This window comes from Myotis myotis, unplaced genomic scaffold, assembly GCF_014108235.1.
Source record: "Myotis myotis isolate mMyoMyo1 unplaced genomic scaffold, mMyoMyo1.p scaffold_m19_p_9, whole genome shotgun sequence".
Lineage (NCBI taxonomy): Eukaryota > Metazoa > Chordata > Mammalia > Chiroptera > Vespertilionidae > Myotis > Myotis myotis.
In genome coordinates this window covers 68,811,889-68,838,794 of record NW_023416401.1, presented here as the reverse complement: position 1 = coordinate 68,838,794, position 26,906 = coordinate 68,811,889, and the positions used below count along the sequence as shown (strand labels likewise).

The following is a 26,906-nucleotide window of genomic DNA, read 5'->3' as shown; positions in this document are numbered from 1 at the left end:
TCCACTAACGGTCTCATCTGGCATCCTATGTCAGACACTTAATCCATGGTCCAATTTCCTTCCAGTCACTGCTCCATTTCTCTGCTACTCTTCTTAGCACGACTCTTAGAAATAATTCTCTACACTCATTATCTCCGCATTCTCTCTTCCCATTCTCTTGAATCCACTTCATTTTTATTCCCACAGTCCATGCAAGCTGGTCTTGTTGGGGCATGACAGTCTTTTGATGAGTCAACTTGGTTAGGCGAAGGTAGTACATACAACAGTAATTTAAGTGTTCCCGTGGAGATGTTTTGTAGATATGATTGCGGTCCAGAATCAATTTAAGCAAGGGAGACATTTTAGGTGATGAAGGGCCTCATCCAATCAGCTGAAGGCTTTAAGGCTTCTCTACAGAAAAAAAATCTGCCTGTGGAAACATGCTTCAGCCCCTGCCTGTGAGTGACAGCCTGTCTTTCCCAGGAGCCTTTCAAGTTCAGACAACCTAGCTAACCCCGACCCTTGCAGAAGCCAATTCCTCACAACAAATCTCTTAAGATATGTCTCCTTCTGCCTAACATATGTTTCTTTCTGTTCTGTTTGAACCCTAACTGACACATGAGGTTTTTCATAATTTCCAAGTTGCCAAATTCCATGGCAAATCCTTAGGTCTTACGTAACCTATCAGCAGAATTTGACACATTCTTAAGCACTTTCAGAATACTGCACTTCCTGGTGACTCATGGATCACTGACTGTTTCACAGTTCCCTTTGATGATTCCTCCTCAAATGTCCTAAATTTTAAGTTGGAATGCCCAGTCCTCAAACCTCTTCTCTTCTCTTTCCACACTCAGTTGGTTATATTAGTCAGTTTTGTTTCTTTAAATGAAATGTATATGTTGATGATCTCAAAGGTTCACCACAAGTAAATCAACTGCCTAGTCAACATCTCCACTGAAATCTATACTAATAAAAGGGTAATATGCCAAATTGATTGGGTCAACCAGACATCTTCTGGAAGTCTGACTTCCTTCTGGACAGTTAGGAGGTGACCAGGCCAGCAGGGGGGGCAGTTAGGGGGTAACCAGGCTGGTAGGGGGGCAGTTAGGGGGCAACCAGGCCAGCAGGGGGCACTTAGTGGGTGACCAGGCAGGCAGGGGACCAGTTAGGGGGCGATCAGGCCGCAAAGCAGAGGCAGTTAGGGGCAATCAGGCAGGCAAGCATTTAGGAGCCAGCGGTCCCGGATTGCAAGAGGGATGTCCGACTGCTGGTTTAGGCCCCTGCAGGATGTGGCCTAAACAGGCAGTCAGACAGCCCCCAAGGGGTCCCGGATTGGAGAGGGTGCAGGCCAGGCTGAGGGGCCCCCTCCCCCGTGCACAAATTTCATGCACCGGGCCTCTAGTATGTATGTAAAGGCATTTCAAGCTGGACATGTCCATGATAGTTAATTTTATGTGTCTACTTGGCAAGGATATGGTGCCCAGATATTTGGTCAAACATCAAATTAAATGTTGTGAGGTATTTTTTATTTAGATGTGAGCAATATATAATTCATTAGATTTTGAATAAAGCAGATTACCCTTCATAATGTGGGTGGGCCTTATCCAATCACTTGAAGGCCATCAGAGAAAAGAGACTGAGCTTTCTCCCCTGAGAAGGAGGGGATTCTGCCTCCTGACTGTCTTCAGTCTTGAGCTATAGGATCAGCTCTTCCTTGGATCTCCAGCCTGCTGGCACGCCCTGACAATATCATGTGAGTCAATTCCTTAAAATAAATCTCTCTATATATACACACTCTATTGGTTCTGTTTCTCTGGAGAACCCTAATACAATGTCCCAAACCAAAAATTCTAATTTTTTCCTCTGTCCCCTCTCCCTAAAACCTTATTCCTCTCAACCTTCCCCAATACAATTAGCAGCAACTCCAGTTGTTCAGACCAAAAGCTTCTAAACCACCAGTGACTTCTCCAGTTCCCTTCTACCCCACATCCAATTCATCAGCCAATGCTGCCATCTCTCCCTTTAAACCAGACTCCTGACCTGACCATTTCTCATCATGGTTGTTGCTATCTCTCTGGTCTATGCCACCATTACCTCTCATCTAGATAAACAAACAAACAAACAAACAAACCTCCTAGTTAGTCTCCTGTTTCTGCCTTGGCCTTTCTTTATGGTATCAAGAGTGATTCCATAGTATAGGTATGACCATGTCACTCACTCTTCAAAACTCTGAAGTAGCCATTTAATTCAGATGAAAAAGCCAAACCCATAAGGATCTATATGATGTGTCCACTATTACCTCCACTATGGTCACCTTCACCCCCTCACTTACCTCCCATTCTGGACATTTTCCTGCCGCAGGCCTTTTGCTCTTGCTCCCTCTTCTGGAAATGCTCATCAATAAGAATTAAGTTTGGTTGTGAGAGATGGAAAACCCAACACAACTGTGGCTGAAGGAGACAGCAGAGTATTTCTCTCAAAGGAAAGTCCAGGGGTCATGGGTCCAGGACAGGTAGGCTATTCCCTGGTCTCAGAGACTCAGACTTCTCCACTTGGAAAGGCCTTCATTCTCAATGACCCTTCATGGTCCAACTAGCAGGAAAGAGCAAAATGCACAGGAAGAGGTGGGTCAAAGAGACAATTGTGTTTTTTTTGTTGTTTTGTTTTGTTTTTTTGTGTGTTTTGTTTTTTTTTTGAGAGAGGGGGGGAAGGGAGGGGAAGAGACAGAGAGAGAGAGAGAGAGAAGCATCGATGTGAGAGAGACACATCAATTAGCCCCTCCCCCCCAACACATGGCCTGAGCCCACAACCAAGGCACATCCCCCTGACCGGAGTTGAACCCAGAACCTCTTAGTCTGAGGGCCAACTCTCCATCCATTGAGCCAAACCAGCCAGGGTGACAACTGTTGTCTTTTAAAAGTCCTCTAAAGCATCTATGGGACACTTCCCCTGACATTCCATTGACCAGAACATAGTTGCATGATTACACCGTGCTTCAAGGAAACCTAGGAAATGTAGTATTTCCTCTGAGATGCCATGAACCTTACTGAAATTAAGAAGTTCTATTCTTGAAGAAGATGGAGGGAAGGGTATTGGGAGAAATGCCAGAAGTCTCTGTCTCGGTATCTGTTAGAAAGACAAAGATGCCTAGTGTGGCTTGTATAGAGAGGCATGAAATTATATTTGAGAGACTAGGTTGCCAAAATTTCCTCCCATTCTTGTACACTTATGTCACTCCTTCAATCGCAAGGCAGGTCCAGCCAGGTTGCAGTGGCTTGGTGGTTGAACATCGACCTATAAACCAGGAGGTCACAGTTGGATTCCTGGTGAGGACACATGCCTGGGTTTCAGATTTGATCCCCAGTAGAGGACGTGTAGGAGGTAGTGGATCAATTCTTTATAATCATTGTTGTTTCTCTCTCTCTCTCTCTCTCTCTCTCTCTCTCTCTCTCTCTCTCTCTCTCCTTCCTTCCTCTCTGAAATCAATATCTCTATCTCTATCTATCTCTATCTCTATATATCTAATCTATATCTCTATTTATCTATATATCAATATCTGTATCTACATAAGATTATATATAAAGGTGAGAGATAGAAAGATACCGGTCTATGTTCCCTCTCTCCGAGTCTGGGCTGGCTTTGTGACTTGCTTTGACAACAGAATAGGTGAAATAATGAATAAGTTTGACTTAAGCTTTAAGAATACTGGCAGCTTCCCTTGCTTTCTTCTTGAGATTCAGCTGCCAGGAAAATAAGCTTGAAATTGATCATTAAATGCCCAGAGACTAGCTCGGCCAGCATGGCTCAGTGGTGAGCATTGACCTATGAACCAAGAGGTCATGATTTGATTACCAGTCAGGTCACATGCCTGGGTTTCTAGCTTGATCCCCAATAGGGGTCATGCAGGAGGCAGCCAATCTATGGTTCTTTCTCATCATTGATGTTTCTATCTCTCCCTCTCCCTTCCTCTCTGAAATCAATAAATAATGTATTTTTTTTTAAATGCCCAGAGACCAGGTAGAGAGGGAGAAGCCCAGGCAGCCATCCCAGTTGAGCTACCAGACATGTGAGTAAAGCCATGTTGGACATTTCAGCCCCATTTGGGTTGACATTAGCCAATACCAAACAGAGCAGTGAAACTTGTCAGCTGTTCTCCCTCTGAATATTATGAGAAATAATAAATGCTCTTGCTATGAGCACTAAGTTTGGGGATTGTTATGCAACAATAGATAACTGAAATAGTAGGGGCCAGATCATGTGACGCTTCACGCTCAGGAAAGGATTTTGGCTTTTATTTTACTTTAAAGGAAGCATTAGAGGATTTTAAGCAGATTAGTTACATGATACAATTTATACTTAAAGAGAGTCACTGTGCTACTGTGTGGAGAAAGGGTCGTAGTGGCTCAAGAGTAGATGGAAATGAAAGCAGGAGCGTATTACAATTGTCAAAGTGAGACATGACAGTGGCCACAACCATGGGGATTATCCCAGCAGCAGTTTAGAAGTTGTTCCATTCCAGTAAGAGAGGAAGAGCCTATAATACTTACTTATAGATTACACCCAGGGGATGAGAGAAAAAGTAATGAAAGATTATTCTAGAATTTTCACCTTAGGCCGGAGAGATGGTAAATACCATTAGTAACTGAAATATGAAGGAGCAGGTAAAAACCCAGGAATTCTGTGTTGAATGACTTAAGTTTGCTGTACCTATTATGTATCTAAAGGCAGTGTTAAGTGAAGATTGGTGAGGAGGAATTGCTGGACATACAAATTTTTGAGTCTGATTATGAAGGATCCTTCTTGCTACTTCAAGGCTGAGCATCTGTGCCCTGCCCCTTAGTGCAGTGTCCACTTTTTCATAGAAATGCAAATTATTAGTGATCCCAAATATTGGAATTTCACATTGAGAAGTAAATTTAGAAAAGCATCTTGTCCTTGAAACAGTCCCGTGGCGTTCTTGGCACCTGGCACGCACATGCACCGGACCTGGGATGATTAATGGGCAAGATTGTTCATGACCCACTTATGGGCTGTTTCTTCCATTATAAACTGTTTGAAATCTGGAAGGCTGCCTGGATTCCATTTCCACTGGAAACATTACCATAATTTTACTTTTTTAAGTCAACCAACCAACCAACCAAACAAAACAAAACACAAAAAGATGCCACTCAGCCATGTCTCTAGAGTTTTTGTTGTTATTAAAATATAGCACAGATTATGGCATCTGTATATGCTATGTTTTCTGTCCTATTAAATAAAATATATGAGATGGGAAATGAAGATCCAGAACTGGTTAGCTCTCACTGGTTTTGGTGATCAACTTTGATCACTCAAGAGTCACTTATAAATTATTCATGACTTTTATTGATGTTGTCTACATTTCTCATTGTATAGCTTCCAGACTAGAGGATAAGCAGTGAAAGAGAAAAAAAGGGGGCAAATACTAATTGATATTTATTTTTTTAAATATATTTTTTATTGATTTCAGAGGGAGGGAGGAAAGGGGGAGATAGAGAGATCAATGATGAGAGAAAATCATTGATTAGCTGCCTTCTGCACACCCCCTACTGGGGATCAAGTCCACAACTCAGGCATGTGCCCTGACCAGGAATCAAACCAGACCTCCTGATTCATAGGTTGATGCTCATCACTGAGCCATGCCGGCCAGGCAATTAATACTTTTTTTTTCTGATTGACTAATGCAGGGGTGGGCAAACTTTTTGACCGAGGGCCACAATGGGTTCTTAAACTGGACCGGAGGGCCGGAACAAAAGCATGGATGGAGTGTTTGTGTGAACTAATATAAATTCAAAGTAAACATCATTACATAAAAGGGTACGGTCTTTGTTTTCAATAGTTTTATTCATTTCAGATGGGCCGGATCTGGCCTGCGAGCCGTAGTTTGCCCACGGCTGAACTAATGCATTAAGCAAATATCCAGACTCATCTTGTTGCCTGACATTGAGGAGTTAGCTGTCTAATAGGGAAGACAATACACATACATGAACATTTGGCATACTCTGGCAGCGGTGAGTTCAACTTATTTCTTTTAATCAAAATAAGTCTCTTCCCCCGATACCACTAACTGTCCAAGGTAGAGAGGAAGGAAGCCCAGTGCAGCAGACACTCGTGGTGCCCCACCCTTCTCTCCTGTCCTCTGCAGTTTTGGGGCGCGGTCTGATTCATGCTTCCTGACTCAAGCACTTTGGCTTCTTCCCGAAGGGTTTCTCAGTGGCAGGAGCTTGCTCAGCCCTTGTTATGCTGGGGAGTTACTGCTCTCAACAGCAACCCTCACCAAAGAAAGGAAAAAGCCAGAGGATAAATACCCCTTTGAGCCTTTGAACCCTAGCTGGTTTTGCTCAGTGGATGGAGCATAGGCCTGCAGACTGAAGGGTCCCAGGTTTGATTCCCAGTCAAGGGCATGTACCTTGGTTGCAGGCTCAACCCCAGACCCTGGTTGGGGCACGTATGGGGGGCAATACAGAGAGAGAAACGTCTCTCTCACATTAACGTTTCTCTCTCTGTGTCTCTCCCCCTCCCTTCCACTATCTCTAGAAATCAATGGAAAAAAATACCCCTAGGTGAGGATTAACAAACAAACAAACAAAAAAATACCCCATTGATCTCACCCAGGGACAATCCAGAGGTGAGAGCTACACTGTCCCCGGAGTCCCCAGCAGGACTGAGCCCCAGTTGTCCATGGCAGTAACATCGCCCCATAAGTACACCTTTATTTCTCTGCCCTCTGAATCCCTCTCTATGTTGCCTGGAGTCACCTCCCAAATAGAGTACTAGTCTGCTCTTTGGAGGACACACATTGAGATGTCCAGCGTCACTTCTTCCCCTGCTTTCGGACTATTCAATGCCACTGTGAGGGCCTGGGGAGTGGGGAGCCTCCCACCCCCAGTCACAGAGGCCCCTGCAGCTGTTCCTGTCCCAGCAGCATGGGCTGGGCTCCAAGGCAGCACCTTACTCCTAAGAAAGGCTGTAACAGTCAGGCAGTCTTCCCATCGGAGGTTCTGCCGCTGCCCAGAGCCCCTCAAAGCCTGTGTCCTGGAGGGCCCTTTATTGCTTCTCTCCTGAAGCGGGAGAGCTGGGTTCTCACCACCTGGCTCCTCAACTTGGGGCCTACCCATTCCCTTCTCTTCTGTTTACTCAGTGGGTGAGATTGAGAGCCAGCAAACTTCCTCTGCAAAGGGCAAGATGGTCAATACTTCTGACTTCGTGGGTTGGACAGTCTCTGCCTGGTTTAACCCTACTGTTGTCACATGAAAGCAGTCATAGATCAGATGTAAATGGATGGGTGTGGCCTAGTCCCAATACATCTTTATAGACACTGGAGTTTACATTTTATGAGTCAATAAAGTTTTCTTTCCATTTTCCACCAATTACTTAGAAATACAAAAACTATTCTAGCCACCTGGGCTATACAAAAACAGGTAGCAGGTCGGACTTGGCCAGTGGGCCATAATTTGCTAATTCCTAGACTAGACTTTTGAAAGCAAAGTCCTGTTTAGATATTATTATGCTGCTAAACTCCATTTTGATTGGTATTACTTAAATAAAATCTAAATAATGTTAGGAACGTGTTGGATGTACTAGTTCCAACGTGTCATTGACAAATAAATCCTTCTAGGGCAGGGACAATATCCCTTTGCATTTTCCTCAACACACCTCAGGGGGTGGTATGCACAACTTAATTAATAATAGCACCCAAAGCAAAAAGCTGATTATGTGTTCCTTACTGTGCTATGTGCTGTGGGGCTCACTCAATCACTTCCTCATTTGAAGAAGCAATGATAAAACCCACACTAACAGGTTGCCATGATAAGTAAATGACATTGTGTCTGTGATAGTGCTCTGTTAACTGTAATGGTAAAATGTCAGCTGGTATTGTGATCATGGTTTTTAGGTATAAAATATCATCATATTAGGTATAAAATATGATGATCTGTGTCATAGCGCAGTGCTTTTGTGGAGAAGAGACATTTGGAAACTAGAGCATAAATGGGTCCTATCCTTTAATCGTCTGCTGTGGGGCTTTGCGGAAACTTTAAGAGGGGGGGTGGGGTCTCAAAATTTTCCAGGATGAAGTAGCGTGGGGACTATTTCTTGTCCCAAGTTTCCAAGAAAGTAATGTGAGTAAGTAGTATCATTTATAGATAGGTGCAGCCACCTATTTGTTTTTCTTTTAACATAAAAGCAATGATGTTACTATTTTTAACCATCCCCTGGCACCCTCCCTTAATATTTTTTCATTATTCTAACCTATGAAGCAGAACGCTTTTTATGAAATATTAAAGACGGTGGCTCATAAAAATTCATCCCAGAGGCACTACGCAGAAGTTATTATGACATTAAAGATGAAATTATTAAAGTTTGTGCTTGGGATTCTGTTAAATGCCAAGCATAAATGAAAAGTAGAAACACGTGGTCTTCTGATAGACTTACAGAAGTGATGGAGAAGCTATTGAGGGGTTCGGAAGAGGCATCCATAAGACCACCTCAACACTAAAATAATATAGGACCTTCCCTCATCACTCTTCATGATCACACTTCATGTTGATGGTACACATCCTTCAGTATCTTTTGGCCATTGCGATAGTCAGACTGCTTCGAAAGAATGCTAACACCAATAAAGATTTGTTTTCCTTAAGCTGGAAGAGACTGGGTTATTTTTAATTGGCAAGATATTTTTCCTTCTTAATAAAGGAGAATGCAGGATTTGTGTATCATATAAAGTTGTAATAGAAAATAAAATACAACTATGTGTTGTATATCTTAATCCTATTACAATGGCTTCTTTTGGGGGAGATAAGATGTCTAAATACTAAAAGTAATCTGGGATAAAGAAAAAATTGGCTCTGGATAGAACACTGAAATAGAAGTATTTATGGTAGTACAGGAGGATGAAAAGCCAGAGAAGAAATAATCAGAAAAATGGGAAAACAATGAGTAGCTCTCAGAAGCAAAGAAAGGAGTGATAGATTCAGCCAGGTGCTCCACAGATACATGAGCTCACCTGAGCTCCAGGAAGAGCCATTGGATCTGAGGAGGAGACATTTGGAATCTTTGAAGATTAGCAATCCATGCCCTGGCTGGTGTGACTTGGTGGTTAAAGCATCAACCCAAGCACTGAAGAACTTCGGGTTCTTTTCCCCGTCAAGGTCACGCGTACCTGGGTTGCAGGCTCGAGCCCTGTTTGGGAGGCAACCAATAGATGCGTCTCTCTCACATCAATGTTTCTCTCTCTCTCTCTCTCCTTCCCTCCCATCACCCCCTTCCCTCCCTCCACCCCCTCCCTCCCTCCCTCTCTCCATCTCTCCCTCCCACTATCTATAAAAATCAATGGAAAAAATATCCTCCAGTGAGGATTAAAAAATAAAAAGATTGACAATTTAACTGTGGTGCTATTTTAATAACCATAATTTTTCATGGGATGCTGGTGCTGAAAGATATTTAGTCTAACTCCATTATCTTACAGAGAAGGACATTTGGATGGAGCCAGAGAAATTTCACAGAAGCCAATTCAAACTTGTCAGTATGAGCAAAGAAAAACAAGTGTTTCTACACTTGGGAGTCAACCAAATTAGCCTGTTTTGCATCATTTGGGAGGAAAAATGTTTCGGGGGCATGAATAAGCCCCTTTTGAAAGCGATGAAGTGATTACTTATGAAAAAGGCAAAAAGGTGACTGGAAAGCATCCTTGGGAGGAAATACTCTGACAGGTGATTAAGTGTTTTAACTTTTTATTAGAGAAGTTGGAAGTTTAATTTCATTATTGATGAGAACATACTCTTCTCTGCTTTGTTCAGAGGAACACAGAATCAGTTTGTACAAGCATATACAACAATTCAGTTGGTATTTGGTGTCCCAGAATCAGTAATCTGATTGGTTTCGAGACTACCGGCTTTCCTTGCGCTCCTCTCAGCTTTAGCAGCCAGCCGGCTCAATTCCCAGCGGAACACTTTTCATGCGCTGTCTGCAACACCACTACAGCGGGCTGAAAGACCATGCAGATTAACACTGTAGCAAATTGTTTGGATATTTTAACAGACATAAAAAGGTTATTTCCTGATATGAAATTCTGAAAATCTGCATAAATATTTTTGTGTAAAATTAAATTAGTTATGTATTTTTTTTCTGAAACTAGAAGTTAAAGTATCAAGAATGCCCACATAATTCATATACACATATATATAGACTTTTTTTGTTATGCTAAAAGTCTTGAGAGTCAAATTATATTCTGTGCCATACATTTATTTAACCAGTATTGATTTGGCGGTAGGTTAACTGTGTCTGTATGGATAAGTCTTAACTGGTGCTTGTGTATCATGCAAACATAGTTCTAGTAGTCCTGTTTACTAATCTTGTCATGTGGCAATACTTAGATGATCTGCTCTATAACAGTGTCAATTAGGAGTATAAATACTTTATACATGGTCACATTTACAAACGTTTGCCAATACCACTTCACAATCTTGAAGGTGGAATAGTGAATTATAAGAGCTGGAATCGGCTGAAACAATTCCTAGAAAGCAATGTCAGGTGTAAACTTTCTTAGATGTGCCTACCAGAGTTTTCCTTTGAGCACTGATGAGCTTTGGCACAGGTATACTGCTCTATTTTTCTAATAATTTCCACAACTTTCACAGGAAATTAGCTTCTTATGGCATGGTAGAGACATGGCACTTACTGATGAGGTAACTTAGATGTAGAAAAATTCCGCAAAATTATTTGTCTAGCCGATCATCACTTCTGCTGATGAATTTGTCGACAGAGTTTTGTTTTTCTCTCTAGTGCATGCAGTTGCAGTTAAATTGCTAATGCACTATTTTTGCTGCAGCTCAAACATGTCCTAATGCATCACGAAGCAGAGTTGTTAACACCAGGCTCACTTACTTGTGATGGTATTTTGATAGCGAACATGTTTAAGTTGTATTGTCAATGGTTAAACTCTGCCTTACTGGAATGGTAATTTTGGTGGGTTTGTAGCTACTTTTGGTTGGCCAAGGAAATTCAATATGTGAACTAGAAGTATATAAGTCGGTGGTTTCGGGTAACAGCTTGTCTATACATGAAGGGGACAAACACAAAAGACGACTTTCTTCCATGGGCTTTGTGTTTAGATGTTTGGGGGTGAGCTTTTGATGTTGTGGGTTTTGCTGCCTCAGTTTGTGTTCTGGAGTTTCACACAACTGTTGCTGGTCTGCAGTCCATCTCGGCTTCCAATTTCACCATCTGCTGCATCTCCTTCGCCTGTAACATCAGAAACATGGCCTTACATGTGGAAATCGTCTCCCGAAGGCATAGACCATCCCTGGCCTCTCTTCTCCTGTAAATCTGATGCTGTGAGTGGTCTATGAACCATCAGTGTCAGCATCGCCTGAGATCACCTGAGGAAGGCAGAATCATGGATTCTACCCCAGACCTACTGAGTCGGCATCTGCATCTTAATAGGATCCCCAGGATATTTTTATATTCATTAAAGCTTGAGAAGAATTAGTCTACACAGTGCCAGGAAAACCATTTGAAAAGAGGTTGAGCCAGTCACTTGTTATTTAGACTGTGTTGCCTCCAAATGTTTGTTTGCTTTAGTTTCTACAGATTGACATGTTGCCTTGACTGTGCATAGATTATTCGATCACTTTTACAATAAGTATTGCTTATGCATGATTTATTCACAAATAGCCTGAAATTTAATTAAAAGTCCTTCCCTTGGAATCTAACTGATGGAGAAGTTTAGGTGGGAGGATATTGGTTTGGCTGGAGTATCCTGCAAACAGAATGTTCCAGGAGTATGTAGGGTACTTGGAATTCTATTGTCCAAAATCTATCCCTACAACTCTCATTTCTCTGGGATAATTAATTTTTTACCAGTTACCCCAGGAAGCAGGCCATGGTGAGCTCAATCTCATGAATTAAGACTGTCACTAAGAGAACCAGCTGATTTGGGAGGTAGAAAGAAGTCAGATGGGGGCAAGGTTCTGGTGACAAATAATTGATTGGCAATACAAGGAAAAACAATTGGTCCATTTCCATCCATGTATCTTTTGGAGGATTAAAGTTCCCCTCTTCTCTTTTAGTGACACACCACTTTGAAACAAAAGACTTTTAAGAATGGAATCATGGATATATAAAGATATAACTCAGAGGAGGATATTTGAAGTTCTTGATGTTACTATTGATGTCTACTTAGATATTACATATACAAGAAAGTCAGTAGGAGGTTTGGTCAACTCTACAGATCATATTAGGAGTATGTAAATGTACCAAATAAAGTCCTGTATAAAATTAGTTTAACCCATGAGCCATACAGTGATTTTCTATTCTTATTTTTATGTTAAATTAAAATTTCATTTTGGTGAGGATGACTATAACAACACCAAAGAATTATATATTTCTGGTTACATTTGGGATGGATGGTTTCCTCTGCCCAGATATTTTTTATGCTTACAGTATAATAATACTCTAATAGAGAAATGAAGAAATGAAGAAAATATACAAACATGAAACTATGACAAATGGTATTCATAAAAGATGATAGAGAGACATTATCAGTACTAAAAATTAAATATGTTATATTTAGTAAATAGTAATAAAGGATTTCCTATGCTCCTCCCCCTTTAGCATTTAAAGACAAATTGAACACAGTTGAGAAGGAAGAACCATATGGCATTAAAAGATTATTCCAAGAGCAAAGTTCTCATATGAGCAGGGTGACCATTTATTCCCATTTGCCTGGGACAATCCCAGCTTATTTCTATAGTGCTGGCAATTATGAACAGCACCCCTCTTTTATTCTCAAAACTATCCTGGCTCAAACAATCAATTATTTGGTCACCTTACTTATGAAGGGTGATTAAGGTCTTTGGCAGACTGGATCTAGCAGAAAGCATGACAAGAGCCATTGCAGAATGCCATCATATAATGTTCCTGCACACAGACCATAGCTCTCTGTCATTAAAACCACCGATGAACTTTTAGTGGGGTGCTTTAAAAATTAACTCCAGTCATTGTAGTGTTTGTGAAACATCTGAGTCCATGGCCAGGCTTAGTTGTGGTTGGTCCAAGTGATAATGGTTCTTGCTGCCTGGGTATGTCTTCATTACCATGACTTGAGTTTCCCAGTCTGTGATAGGAAATGCTGCTAAAACTCCATCAGAAATAATTCTCTAAAGATTTGGGGCATTTCAGTTTGAATATTACATTAGAAATCCAAGCATGAAAGAATCAAGCTTTGATATCCAAACCCTTGAAATAATAATTCGTTTCTGACCAGGATTCCAGGATGCAAATCATAAATGGAATCTACCCCGAGAATGCTGACGTAGTTGAGAAGGAAAGCAACAACTCGCTGATCAGAATTTCAGGCCTACCTTGAGTTTGGGACACTGCGTGACAGGATTTCAAAAGCTGTTTGTACAAAAATAGTCATGTCAAAATTGAGTCATACATACAAAACAAAGAAAATAAATGAATACTGAAGTGAACTTGAGAAATGAATGCAAAAAAAACCATATACAGAAAAGCAAAAGGCTAAGAATAAAACATGTATACAACCATCAGTGACACTTTCCCCCCCGAGTTGATCTCAACGTAAAAAACAAAAAACAAAATAAACGACCGATGCCTGTTAGCCTGGACTGTGCCTCTCCTCTGTAGCAGTGAGAGGGGGGCTCTCCCTCCAGCGAGATCCCTCACGTCTCCCTATAAAATGTTAGGAATGATGACAAAAACCAACTCTTAAAACTTGGGTGTGAAAGGCATGAAGCTGTTAGTGTTTGAAATGGTACATGTCAAGATGGGGATGTGATGCTGTGTGGTTGGCAGGTCTATGGGGAAACTTAAACAGAACTATGGAGTTTTATTAGTAAATGAATGACTGGCTGACCAAATAGGCAAGGCCTTTAGGTGGCTTTAAAAAGGACATATGAGTTAGGATCCAGAATCAGGACAAAAATATACTAAAACTTGTTTGTTTCTGCCAGTGCCCTCCACATGGGTCTGCCTAACTGAACAGACCCACTTCATGCTTTGCTTTGGGGGAATGGGAGACTTTAAAGGAGCAGGGTCCCAGGGAAGCAGTAAGAAACCTGATAGGGAGGTATTATGGGAGAATGCTAAAATGAATCTGTCTTTGGCTTAGAGACAGAAAGGTCTTGGGGTTTAACAATGGTTTGGGAGATTAATAGGAAAGTTTGTGGGGACAAACTTATCTGGAGGCAGGAACTGTTTTCTGCCAGTGAAATGATTAATTGATTACAGAGGGATCTGTCCTACATGGTTCCAGACCTTGTCTTACAAAAGGAAAAAACGAAGTCACTGTTTGTACCTTCCCCACTGTTTCTGTGAGAGTGCTGTAACATACTGACTAACTGAATTGAGGGCAAAAGATATATACTAGAAAGATCTGATTGACTTTGTTATAGAATAGGCCACCACGTATGTATAGCAAAGCTTAACACAGAAATTTAAGTCCAAATTCCACATCTGTCAGACGCATCAATATATCTTGAATTTCTTTTCACTGAATTTAATTCAATCTCTATCAAACCTCAAGCCTCTTCATGTTCTGCATTTCCCTAAGTCTCAGTGACTCAAAGTTTCATTTGTAGGTGGTAGACATTACTTATAACATATTAAAAGGCATTATATGAATTTTTGGAACAAAAAACCACTATCCTCCCAGTATGATCCAATCAACACAGTTACTACTAATCCAATAATTTAATGCCAGAACTGTGGTATGGTTAGAATTATCCATGTCTTAGGATAAAACTCCAAGTGTTTTTTTTTAATGTACCTTATTTAGCACTGAAACTAAAAAACACTAGGTAATTGTATTCCCTAGCTCTGAAAAACACCATTATTATAGTGACGAGTAATTTTTAGCACATTTACAGTCTTTAGTCAAACTTGTTGCTAAGCAACATAATCATTTCTAAGTCGTTTCTTAATTTAGTTAGCTGAAACATAACCGTGCCTTACCTTCATTGTGCCTTCCTCTAAGGCATCCTTATCCCCACCCAGACCCGATCACTAACGTAGATTCTGATGTTTTGGAAATGGTGGCTTTACCTTTATTCATAGCCCCATTTCCCCAGGGAACATTTCCTGAGAAGTGCTTTAAGAGCAAAAACATAAACCAGGTAATTTGTACCAGAACTTGATGTATCTATGAGTTGGTCAAATGACTTGGACCCATGGGACAATAAACATTGATTGTCCCCCGTGGGGGTCTGTGGACTGTTCATGAAAAGAAGCATTTAGCTGAAAAGGAAATGTGAAACATAACTCAGAAGTATGGTCACGAATCAACCATCTGTCCCCCAAAAGTAAAGAACCTGAAACAAGATGATGAATTTATTTGTTATCCAATTGCAATGTACAATAAAACCAGATTTTATGGTTTTGTTTTACTTTCTCAAAAATATATTTTTTAGCGTAATCCTACATAAGGGTTCTTCAATGGGAGTTATTGGCTCTGAAAAAAAATATAACTTAACTAGGATTGCTTTACTGATTAGAGGAATCAGGAAAGAGCAAGGCAGTGAAAGTAATTTCATCTTTCAAGTTTCTAGACAGAAGGGAACTATCTAGAAATAATAACTTCCAAACAAGCTACACCTAAAGAGTAGAGTTTGAACTGAGACAAATTTAAATTGCTATTGAGGGTCCTCTTGCATTAGAAGCTAGAGGTATTTCTATCAAATTGAAATGAAACTGTGGATGGCTGATGGGCTGGGGCCTGTATGGGATGGATCCCATCTGTACCATGCTTACACATACATGTCTCTAGGTGCTGGGCATATGCCTGATGGCCTAACTCAGTGGTCGGCAAACCACGGCTCGCGAGCCACATGGGGCTCTTTGGCCCCTTGAGTGTGGCTCTTCCACAAAATACCACGTGCGGGTGCGCACATACAGTGCGAAGTTGACTTAAAACTTTAAGTAAAGTTTACTAAATTAATTTTAGGGAATGTTGTGGAGTGGAAGAAGATGTAGTATCGAGGGTTGAGAAAGGTATGTTGAGATGGTTTGGACATATAGAGAGGATGAACGAAAGGAGATAGACGAAACAAGTATACAAGACAAGTGTGGATGGGAGAGTTGGAAGGGGTCGACCTCAGAGAACGTACCTCAATCAGATTGAGGACGTTTTTAGCAAAGGCAAGTTTAGGAGTACCCTAATTAACTTAATAACAAGGTACCTACCTATATAGTTAAGTTTAAAATATTTGGCTCTCAAAAGAAATTTCAATCCTTGTACTGTTGATATTTGGCTCTGTTGACTATTGAGTTTGCCGACCACTGGCCTAACTGAACGGTTGGATTTTGGATAACTTTTTATTCACATGTGCTTCTCCATTTAGTGTTTTGCCTTGCTGGAAAGAAGCACCAAGACTATGGCAACTACTCAGATCAAGTGGTTTCCAGAGTTGTGGTGGCTCATGCCTTTAGGTCCTACCTGTAAGCCCTAGGGAGGCTTTCTAACTGCATTTTTAGGTGGAGGTAGACAATAGGTGGTTTCTCTCATTTGCTTTTAAACATAACATCACTTGCCTCTAGGTTGCAAATGATAAACATATAAATGAAAATAGAGAAACCATTTGTGACCTCTCCTTTTTCCTCCTCTCAGTAATGTCATTCTGAGAACCCCCATAAACTATTTAAATGATGACTTTTGATTCTTTTTTTTTTTCCCACAGCCACATTCCTCTTCCGCTTCAAAAAAGAATGCTTTTTGCTCTAGTTGGATGGGACCAGGAAAACACAGTAAGAGGCACCGCTTTTTTCTAGCCACCTTTCCACGCCACTACCAGACACAAGCATTAGCAGAGTGGTCCTTGTAGGCCATGTGGTCTGTGCCTTCCAAAGCTGGCTGGCTGCCTAGGTCTTTTTACACTTTTTAGGTGAAATACCTGCTCATTCTGCTTCTCTAGGAATTCGAGGTGTTCAAGCTGGACTTTTTTCAACTGATCCATTTCTTTGGACTGTTTCATTGCGAGCTGCAAAACAAAACAAAAAAACAAACACAGTTCTGATAAACTTTTCATTGTTTGTAAATGAGAAATGACTTGCAATTTTACAATTAAAGTGAGAGAGATGATAAGTTTTTAAAAATTAGTCTGAAAATGGGGAAAGTTTAGACCCAAAATTCTTACTGGGGAAATCTCTCCTGCTAAAATCTGAGAAAATAATATTGCATTTTCTATATAAAGTGGTTCCAAATAATTACCTTAAGGACTTTAGAGAATGATCATTTTGAGAATGATCATTTTAGCTTTCAGGATACAGAGAAGCTAGAATGTTTAATGTACAGAAAAATAAAATTAAGCAAATTAGCTACAAGTCTGATATTTAAGCATGAGTTATTGTTTATAGTTTTTTAGGGAAGAATGCCAAGACAATTATAAAATACTTACTCTCTTTCTTTCTTCCAGAAACTTTTTAGTGTTGCTGCTGTTTAACTCCCTGACTCGCCTAAAAGTAATAGGTACAAATAACAGTTGGTATGACCTCGACTTGGATTAAGTAAGAAAGAGTTATATTCCATTTAATTGTCTGGGTAGAACCATCACTTCCTTTTCCTGATTTTTATTGTGAAATTTTGAAACATGAAATGAACAGAGAAAAATATAAAACAAAATGCATACCCATCACTCAGATTAGTCAATATTAATGTTCTGTCATGTTTGCTTCATATTTTGAAAGAAAATAGTGTGACAGATATCACCAAAGCCCCCTTTGTGTTCTTTCTGATTCCCTTCCATTCCTTCCTCTCCCTCCACACATTACCACTCTGCTGATGTTGTTATGGACCTTGTCCAACAAGCTCCCAGGTGCTGCCACTGCTGCCAGTGTATATTATTTTGTATGTTTCCAATTTACCTAAATGGTAAATATCTGGTTTCTCTGTATAACTTATCTCTTAGCCTTGTTTTAGAGACATGGCTGTTTCAGGCTCTTCCATTATTTTCATCTGCTATATGGACATTTCTCATTTATGAATAGACTATAATATTTCCATTTTGCCATTAATAAATAGTAGGTTCTTTCCAAACAATGAAGCTACAATGATCTGGTGCATCAGGCCTTGCAATGCTTGGCACACTAAGCATCTGTTGACCGAAGAAGTGAACAAAGTGTAAGGCATATCTGCTTGTGCGTGCAGCTAAGGCTTCCCTAGATACTCAGACTTGCAGGTTGGAAGGGTATGAACAACTTCTTCTTTCAAAGCAGTGGCCCCAATGTGCACTCCCATTCATACCGTCTGGAGGCTACTCTTCTCCATGTCTTCACCCACGGGTGGTCCCATCACACATTTGCTTTTTTGTCAGTTTGTTGGTTTTGTGAAATGGCATCATGCTGCTGCTTTCACCTGCAGCTCTCTGATTACCGGTGAGGTGGAGTGCTCTTCACGACTGAACAGACCTTGAACTGACTGAATTTCTGTAATAGCTAGAGGTTGATTCGGGTTTTCTTCTTTTCCAGTCAGTTTTGATAGTTCTATTTTTTCTAGGCATTTGTCCATTTCTTGTTTTCAGATTCATTGGCAGTATTATTTATAGTACTTGTTTTTCAAAACTATTGATTATATCTGCAGCTATCTACCCTTTTTATTCTAATGTTACTAATCTGTGCTTTCACTCTATTCCTCTTGCTGGAGGTTTACTGACTTAATGATTTTTTTCCAAATAATAAGCTTTTGCTTCGCAGAGACTATCTATAGCCTCTTAATCTCTTTTTCAATACTTCCTGCTTTTTAATTTATTATTTCTTCCCATCAGAATTTTTTGGGTTCATTCTGTTTTTATAATTTTATATCCTCTTTATTTGAGTGTCTAGTTCAATAATTTTCATTTCTTTAAAAAATTTATACATCTAGGCTATAATTTTCACTCTAAATATTAATTTTGCTACCTTCTTTTTTTTGTGGTGAGAACATTTAAGACCTACTCCCTTAGCAACTTTCAAGTATATAATTCAGTACTGTTAACTACAGTCACCATGCTAGACATAGGTCCCCAGAACGTATTCACCTTATAACTGGAAGCTTTTAATCTTTTAACCCACATCACCCCATTTCCCCCACTCCTCAGCCCCTGGCAACCACCATTCTACTGTTTCTATGAGTTTGGCATTTTTTAGATTCCACATGTAAATGCGATCATAAGAGTATTTGTCTTTCTCCGTCTGCCTTATTTCACTAAACATTATATCCTCAAGGTCTACCCATGCTGTTGCAAATTTGCAGGATTTCCATCTTTTTAATGGCTAAATTACACACACACACACACACACACACACACACACACACACACGTTGATGGACACTTAGGTTGTTTCTATGTCTTGGCTACTGAGAATAAGGCTATAAAGAACATAAAGGTACAGATATCTCCTTCCAGATAGTGGCTTCATTTCCTTTGTATATATAACCAGAAGTGGGGTTGCTGGATCATATGGTAGTTCTCTTTTTCATTTTTTTGAGGAACCTCCAAACTCTTTTCCATAGTGGCTGGCTGTACAGTTGACATTCCTACCAAGGGTACACAGTTCACTTTGCTCCACATGCTTGCCAATACTTACTTGATTTATTGATGACAGCCATTCTAATATGTGTGAGGTGATATTTCATTGTGGTTTTCATTTGTATCTCCCTGATGATTAGTGATATTGAGCACCTTTTCATGTACCTGCTGATCATTTGTATGTCTTCTTTGGAAAAATTATCTTAGGTCCTCTGTCCATTTTTAATTGAATTATTATTATTTTGCTATTGAGTTGCATGAGTTCCTTATATATTTTGGATAATAACACCTTACTGGATATATGGCTTACAAGTATTTTCTTCCATTATGTAGGGCTTCATTTTTGTGATTGTTTTCTTTTGCTGTGCACATTAGCTTCCTTTTGCACATTAATAAATTGTGTTCCCATTGTCATTCAGTTATAAATATTGTGTAATTTCTGTTGAGATGTCTCCTTTAACCCAAGAATAAAAGTTGTTTTCAGCTTCTATATGTCTTTCTTAGCTCTCTGACTATAAAATTTTTAATTTTAATTTAGTTCTTTACATATCCACTTTATTAAGCTACTAAAAATTGAAATTACAAATTCATAACCAGAGAGCTAAGGGAGACATGTAGAAGATAACCAAATGGCACAGAAAAATGGTTCTAGCAAAAACCAGCCATTTCCAGGTGTTTTAGAACTATCTAGATACAAAGTTATAATAAATAAGTATATTAAGTCAGAATTAGAATATTAAATAAAAAACTTTGCTAATTAGGTTACCAGTAACTCAGAATGTAAGATAATTTAAGAACTGGGATTTAAGTGCTATTAATTCCCTCTTTGGGTAACATGGCTGCAGGCACACTACACATTGTAGGTTTGGTTCCAGACCACAGCAATAAAGTGAGGATCACAATAGAGAAAGTCGTAATCTTTTTTGGTGGAGGGCCTTGCCTTCAATTTTTAAAACATGCAACATTTATGAAGCAAAATAAAGTGAAGCACGGTGTGCTGATGTCTTAACACAGAAGTACAAAGGCCAGACACCCTTGGCTCAAAGAGATAAAACCATGTTGCAATATAACTCTAGAGCTTGGGATTGGGCTGAAGAGGTATTCTAGTGGAGAGCATATCCCTGCTCAGCCCCATGCCTGGCCCCTTCTTGCTTCCCCCACTCCCCTTCTCTGAAGATCCCTTCCTCTGTATATCACAGGCATCCAAATTCCTGTCTTGGTCTCTGTTTCTAGAAAACCCAACCTCAGAGAAGGACTTAGGGGGCTTTTTGAGATGATCCTTGTTGTCAATGACAATGTGAGTAAATCAAGGGAAGACAACAGTCCCCCTACATGCTGCTATTCAGAACCGCCCCACCCAGCATGGGCTTGCACCTGAGCAGGTGAGATGCTAGCAGGAGGGCCCACTGGAACATGGGAAGGATATTTTGCCATGTTTCATAAATGAGCACACATATATTGAAAGTAAACTGATTTTACTGGTGGTAGTAAGCAATCAGAAGATGACTGTTCTGTAGTAGTAATACATCTTCATAGCAGTTATAATAGCAGAAGTCTTAGCCAAAACTCACAAGGGTTTTAATATCTCAGATGTGCCTATGTGTGTGCAGGCATACATAAATGTTAAGCCTATGCTATATTCCCGCCGACAGCATTCTCACTTACCTTTCCCGTTCTGCTTTGTTCTTGATAGATTTGTCTTGGCTGATGGCTTTGCTATTTTCCATAGAAATCTTAGCCTGGTGTGCTCTCATTTCCTTGCTTTCCCTATGTATTAAAAATAAACAAATAGGGAGGGAGAGAATGGGGGTTAGTGTTTAATGGCTACGGAGGTTCAGTGGGAGAAGATGAAAAAGTTCTGGAGCTGGATGGTGGTGATGGTGGCACAACAGTGTGAATGCACTTAATGCTACACACTTAAGAGTGGTTAAAATGGTAAGTTTTCTGTTATAGGACTTTAACTAAAATAGAAAAACTTAAAAACAAACAAAAATATTCCACATGTAACCAGGACTAGGTTCACTCTTTTTCCTTCATTATTGAGCTCTTGGAGTTGTTTTATGTCCCATGAAAAGGGGTGAAGGAGCTCCAATTCGTGATCACACTTCTCCCTGAGGACAGTGGGACACCTCTTGGTGAAGTAACAGTGATTGGATGAGAAGAGATACTATGTCCATAAAATACAAGAATTTTCCAGCTTTGCCCCACATTTTTGGGGATCAGATTGCCTTGGGGAGAGAGAGAATGTCCCCACTCTCACAAGGGACCTTCCTGTTTTCTGACAGCCTGTGGGAATGAAGGGAGCCAAATGGTTTCAAATAAGCACAGGAAGTAGGAAAACAGGACGTTTACAGGCGAATGGCCACTGTGTGTGCGAATGCACGTACATGCAGGACAAAGACTCATATCTTCATATTATTAATGTGTACATTAAAGGCATGCAATTTAGAATATAAAAATGAATATCATTAGCAAAGATTCTTTTTCTGGAACCTATGCACAGCTCCTTGAAGCGCTACCTGGAAACTTGTCACCAGGAAGTCGGGTTACCTGAGCTGTGTTTGCTCAGCAAAAGGCATGGTAAACAACCCAAGTGTTCATGAAAGGATGAATGAAAAAAGATGATGTGATTTATCTATATCTATCTATCTACCTACCTATCTATCCATCATCTATCTATCTATCAATTGATATATAAATCAGCCATAAAAATGAAATATCACTATTAGCAACTAAATGGATGGATCTTGAGTATTATGCTAAATGAAATTAAGTCAGAAAAAAAGGACAGAAACCATGTGAATTCACTCATATGCAGACTATCAAACAAAAAGTAACAAAGAAAATAACAAAACAAGCAAAAACAAACTCATAGATACAGACAACAGAACGGTGGTTACCAGAGGGAAGGGGGGTGGGTGGAGGGTGAATTGGGAAAAGGAGCCAAATATATGGTAACTGAGGGAACTAGACTTCATGAAGAGCACGCATAGAGTATACAGATGTTGAGTTATAACCTATATAATGTTATTAACCAATGTTACCTCAAAAAATTTAATTTTTTTAAAAGGAAAGGACAACCTGTAACAGGTTCTTCAGTTGCAGACCTTAGGGCTACAGAGGCAGGAATAGGGCTACAAACTCCTGGGGCCCAGAAAATGGCTCTTTGTAAACCGACCATTTCTTTATTCATTCATTCAATACTGATCAGTATCCAAACACTGCTGTCAGCAGTTAGGATTAATTAACCGAGAACAATAGCGGTGATGGTGAAAAAGAAACACAAACACAGGGTACTTGAGAACAAATTTAAATGCTGCTGTTGCTTTGAAAAACGGCCCTATCACAGATTTAATTTTTAAAGTAAATTAGTAACTAGGAATGGTCTCTTCAAATGACTTCCTAAGTAATGCAAGAATTAATTTTTTTTCTTTTCTTTTGAATGGTTCCTACTGTTGTGGGGTACAATTTTTTTTTTTTTTAGTCAACTACAAAAATCTTTATTTAACTACAAGGAAGATTAGAAAAGAGTGCCATATTCCAGAAGTGTCTTTGAATAGGGTACACACCTAAAACCTGGTATTGCTGCAATGGCCCAAGGCAGACCGATGAATAGACCTTTCTGTATACAGAATTGAGAGGATTTGCAAGGGAAAAAAGAAAAGACAACTTCTAATCCTATACAAAGAGATAGAGTACAGTTGATCTCTGAACAACATGGAATTAAGGGTGCCGACCCCTGTGCTATCCACATATAACTTTGACTCCCCGAAATTTAACTACCAATAGACTGAAAGCCTTACTCATAATATAAACAGTCGGTTAACATATATTTTGCATGCTAATTGTATTTTATACTGTATTCTTACAATCAAGTAAGCCAGAGAAAAGAAAATGTTATTAAGAAAGTCAGAAGTAAAAGAAAATACATTTACACTACTGTATGAATTTATTGAAAAAAACAGGTATAAGTGACCCATACAGTTCAAACCATGTTGTTTAAAGATCACCTGTATTGTAAAATGGTTAGGGTACAGAACATTAATCCACAGGCCCTTATTTGGTTGCCTCAAATGAGGATTGGAAACTATGGCAAAAATACTTCATGCTCTTATGGACGTATCTACCCCTCCAAAATAAGGTGGGGAATTTCATATAACTTATACATTTAGCATTTTTAAAGTTTCTTGTTTGATTTGTTTGTATAATGCCTCTCTCTCCTCCTCTTCCATGTGTATCAACAGGCCCTAACTGTGGCATGGGGTGGGCACTGAGAGAGAAGCAAGTACGCTGCAACAGAGCTGTGATCACAAGAAGTAACTGGCATAAATGTTCTTGGTGTGTGTATGTGTGTGTGTGTTGGGGGGAAGGGGTCTAGCTTATCATTTGTAGGTAGTTGACATGTAATATTCAATTTGCTGAAGCATGGAGAGACCAAAATAAACTCATCCTTAATTGCTGTTTCGTGATTAGGACTATCTTTCTAAAACTCCTAATAATGCAACAGGAGGGACTCTTCACCGTCAGCCACGGAGAGATCAGTCCACTGTTAGCCACGGAGAGATCAGTCCACTGTTAGCCACGGAGAGATCAGTCCACTGTTAGCCACGGAGAGATCAGTCCACTGTTAGCCACGGAGAGATCAGTCCACTGTTAGCCACGGAGAGATCAGTCCACTGTTAGCCACGGAGAGATCAGTCCACTGTTAGCCACGGAGAGATCAGTCCTAGCCTCTCTAGGGGCTTTGCTGGTTGGTCTTTACCTCCTTCTCTTTCTTCTCTTCCTCAGAGACTCCACGTCACTTCCAAAGGCCACTTTGGCGGCGGCAGTGCTCTTCTGGGCTGGATGCTCTTTGTCCTGTCACACCGTTTACTATGGATCACACACTACTTGTCATTTGACTTAGATTCTCATGTGCGTGTTCATATCATAACCCGTGTAAGACCTTGGATGGCAGAGGCCATTTTTTAGAGTATCTCGCTCACATCAGTCCTATGATATGACATACATGAAAGCTCCATAGTACAAGTCAGGTTGATTTTGCCTACTACCTCAACTCACACGTGCAAAATTGGTGTTCTTTCAACACCAGGAGCTCACGCTGGAGATGGCTAGCTCTCCTACCTGTCGTGGGACAGCTTCAGCTGCTGGGTTTGCTGTTCGTGGGCGTTGATCAGGAGCTTCCTCAGCAGCTCACACTGCTGGCTGAGGTGCAGGTCCCGGATTTCCTGCTCCTCGGCGCTGTGGGTGTTGATCATTTCTGACCACTCCTTCGTGTGCTGTGCCACAATCTCTTTGACCTATGTAGGACAGAGGGGAGGGAGCCACCTGGAATTCTCAGATTTCAGGTATGAACAGCAAGCACAATAGGATTCATGCATTTCAGATCCCTCCCACCAGTTTACTTGGTAAGTCAGTGGACACCTATGACCTGCAAAAAATAGGTACCAATCAATGGGAATTAGGACGTCATTGCTTATTTTTAAAAAAAATCAATCACTTTGGCTCTAACTACTTAACGATGACCCATTATTTCACTGCCTAACTTTGCCTATGCTGCTTTACCAGGCCTGTCAGAATCCCCTTCATCACCTCGTGCTTTTCCAGGTTCATGCCACCAGGCCACAGGTCTGAAATGAGGGGGCGGGTTCTCTTATTCCTGGATCATGACTTACTGTGTCCACCCTGCGTCAATGCTCTTTGTAATGTGTTTTACAGCTCCCCTCAGCAAGAGCCAGGGTCCATTTCCCCACCTCCTTGAATCTGGCTGACCTTGTCACGTGCTTTAGTCCTGAGCCAGTAGCAAATGTGATGCAAGAGAGGCTTGAAAAGTGCTCTATCTGGAACCCCAAGGCTGCCCTGTGACTGAACCTGTGCTCCCTGCTGGAAGGTGAGAGGTCATGTAGGAAAAAGCAAGCAGCTGTCAGCTCACCAGCAGGTCTCTGAGGGAGGCCACCAATCCAGCTCGCTGTAGACACATGAGCCGAAATCAGTAGAAAAACCATCCAGTTGAGTATGGCAGCAGAAGCTAACTGGTAGTGGCCAAGGTTTCTACTTTCCTATTTATGCAAAGCATCTAAAAATCCTGGCATGTTGTACGGGCATTAATTCTCAGACATTCCAGTTAAGGAGAATAAGAGAGAATGGGGAACAACTTTCAAAGACACACAGTTTACTGCTTCTATGGAGTTCATGGCAGAACAGACACAGAATAAACAGCAGCAGAGAGAACTTCAGCTCCACCCGTGTGGCTGGCTGTGTGTACAGCAGGGTCACGGGGCTGGATGACAGAACTGCATGCAGACATGGAGGCTGGCTGGTTTGACCAAGTGCCATTGTTGGAAGCTTTCCTTAAGAAGGTTTTTTGTTTGTTTGTTTGTTTGTTTCTGTTTTCATTAACCATTATCACTGGATTAATTATTTATGTTCTTGACTGGAACTTAGCATTCACTTCTCCAAATCGCCACAAATTTAATTCAGGTCTCCCAAGCTCATATTTTCTTGTGTCTTTGAGGAAATATGGGTAATTAGGCTTATCTCTTGGAATATAAACTATTGATTTTTTCTTATCACAAACTTCCACAGCAAAGTTAGGATGGAGTATCAGAGTTACTCAATCCCTTAGTGAAACGGTTTTCTGCCATATGTTTATTGTTACTCCCGTAGGGAAGCATATTCTGTATTTTATACAGTATTTCCTTTTAGTGTATTCATTTATTGTTTAGCTTGATGCCTGAGCCAGAAAACAAACCTTGTTAGCATATTTCTACAGATGAAGGAAAACATGTTCCATGAAATGGCTTTTCTCTTACCCAGTAAGTCTGGGGCCTGGTCCCTTTCCAGTCCCAGGATAATGTTATTTCTGATTTATGCTGTATACCTTGAAAAAAAATCACAAAGTATCTTCTGCAAGTTGCTGCTGTAAAAATAGGCATTTTCTTACCTTAGATTTGTGATCTGATGTCAATGTCTGAATTTTAATTTCTGTTTCTTTTTTCATTTCAAGACAATTATTTCCCCTGAAAATGGAAAATCGCAAATGCGTGCCAGACGTTAGATATTTTCCCATTCCCATGGGCCTTTGCTACAAAGCTTGCTGATGAAGCCAGTTTGTTCATCAGATATGGGCTGCCATGGCTCATTGGGCAACATCAATTTTTCTCGTAATAGATGCATACCTTACACAATTCTATATCGTGATTACTCAATTCAACCACTACACAAAGAGACACTTCAGACCTAACAATTATGTCATTGTTAAGGGTCTGTGGTCAGAGTTTCCATTTTGGTTCCTGCTTTTCCTTGAGCTATTTTTCATTCAATAAAATATTATTTGGGATAAAAACTGGGAAATAGGCCCTCAGCTTTTGAAGTGAATAGTTAATTCTGT

The 26,906-nt window shown here is 40.3% G+C and overlaps 1 protein-coding gene across 5 annotated transcripts in view; it reads right to left on the bottom strand.

Annotated features, from left to right (window-relative positions):
- Positions 1 to 9,695: 9,695 nt before the first annotated feature.
- The window catches only part of PLCB4 (phospholipase C beta 4), a 382,360-nt gene continuing 365,149 nt past the window's right edge, over positions 9,696 to 26,906 (bottom strand). For 4 of the 5 annotated variants that reach the window (XM_036322572.1, XM_036322576.1, XM_036322574.1 and 1 more), the window contains 7 exons: positions 26,460 to 26,535; positions 24,641 to 24,816; positions 21,182 to 21,283; positions 17,409 to 17,466; positions 16,905 to 16,991; positions 13,359 to 13,395; positions 9,696 to 11,238 (listed from right to left, as the gene is read on the bottom strand). In XM_036322572.1, the coding sequence (XP_036178465.1) occupies positions 11,150 to 11,238; positions 13,359 to 13,395; positions 16,905 to 16,991; positions 17,409 to 17,466; positions 21,182 to 21,283; positions 24,641 to 24,816; positions 26,460 to 26,535 (625 nt within the window). In that variant the 3' untranslated portion in view covers positions 9,696 to 11,149. The remainder of the gene's footprint in view (positions 11,239 to 13,358; positions 13,396 to 16,904; positions 16,992 to 17,408; positions 17,467 to 21,181; positions 21,284 to 24,640; positions 24,817 to 26,459; positions 26,536 to 26,906) is intronic. The other variant, XM_036322577.1, reaches the window with a different exon arrangement.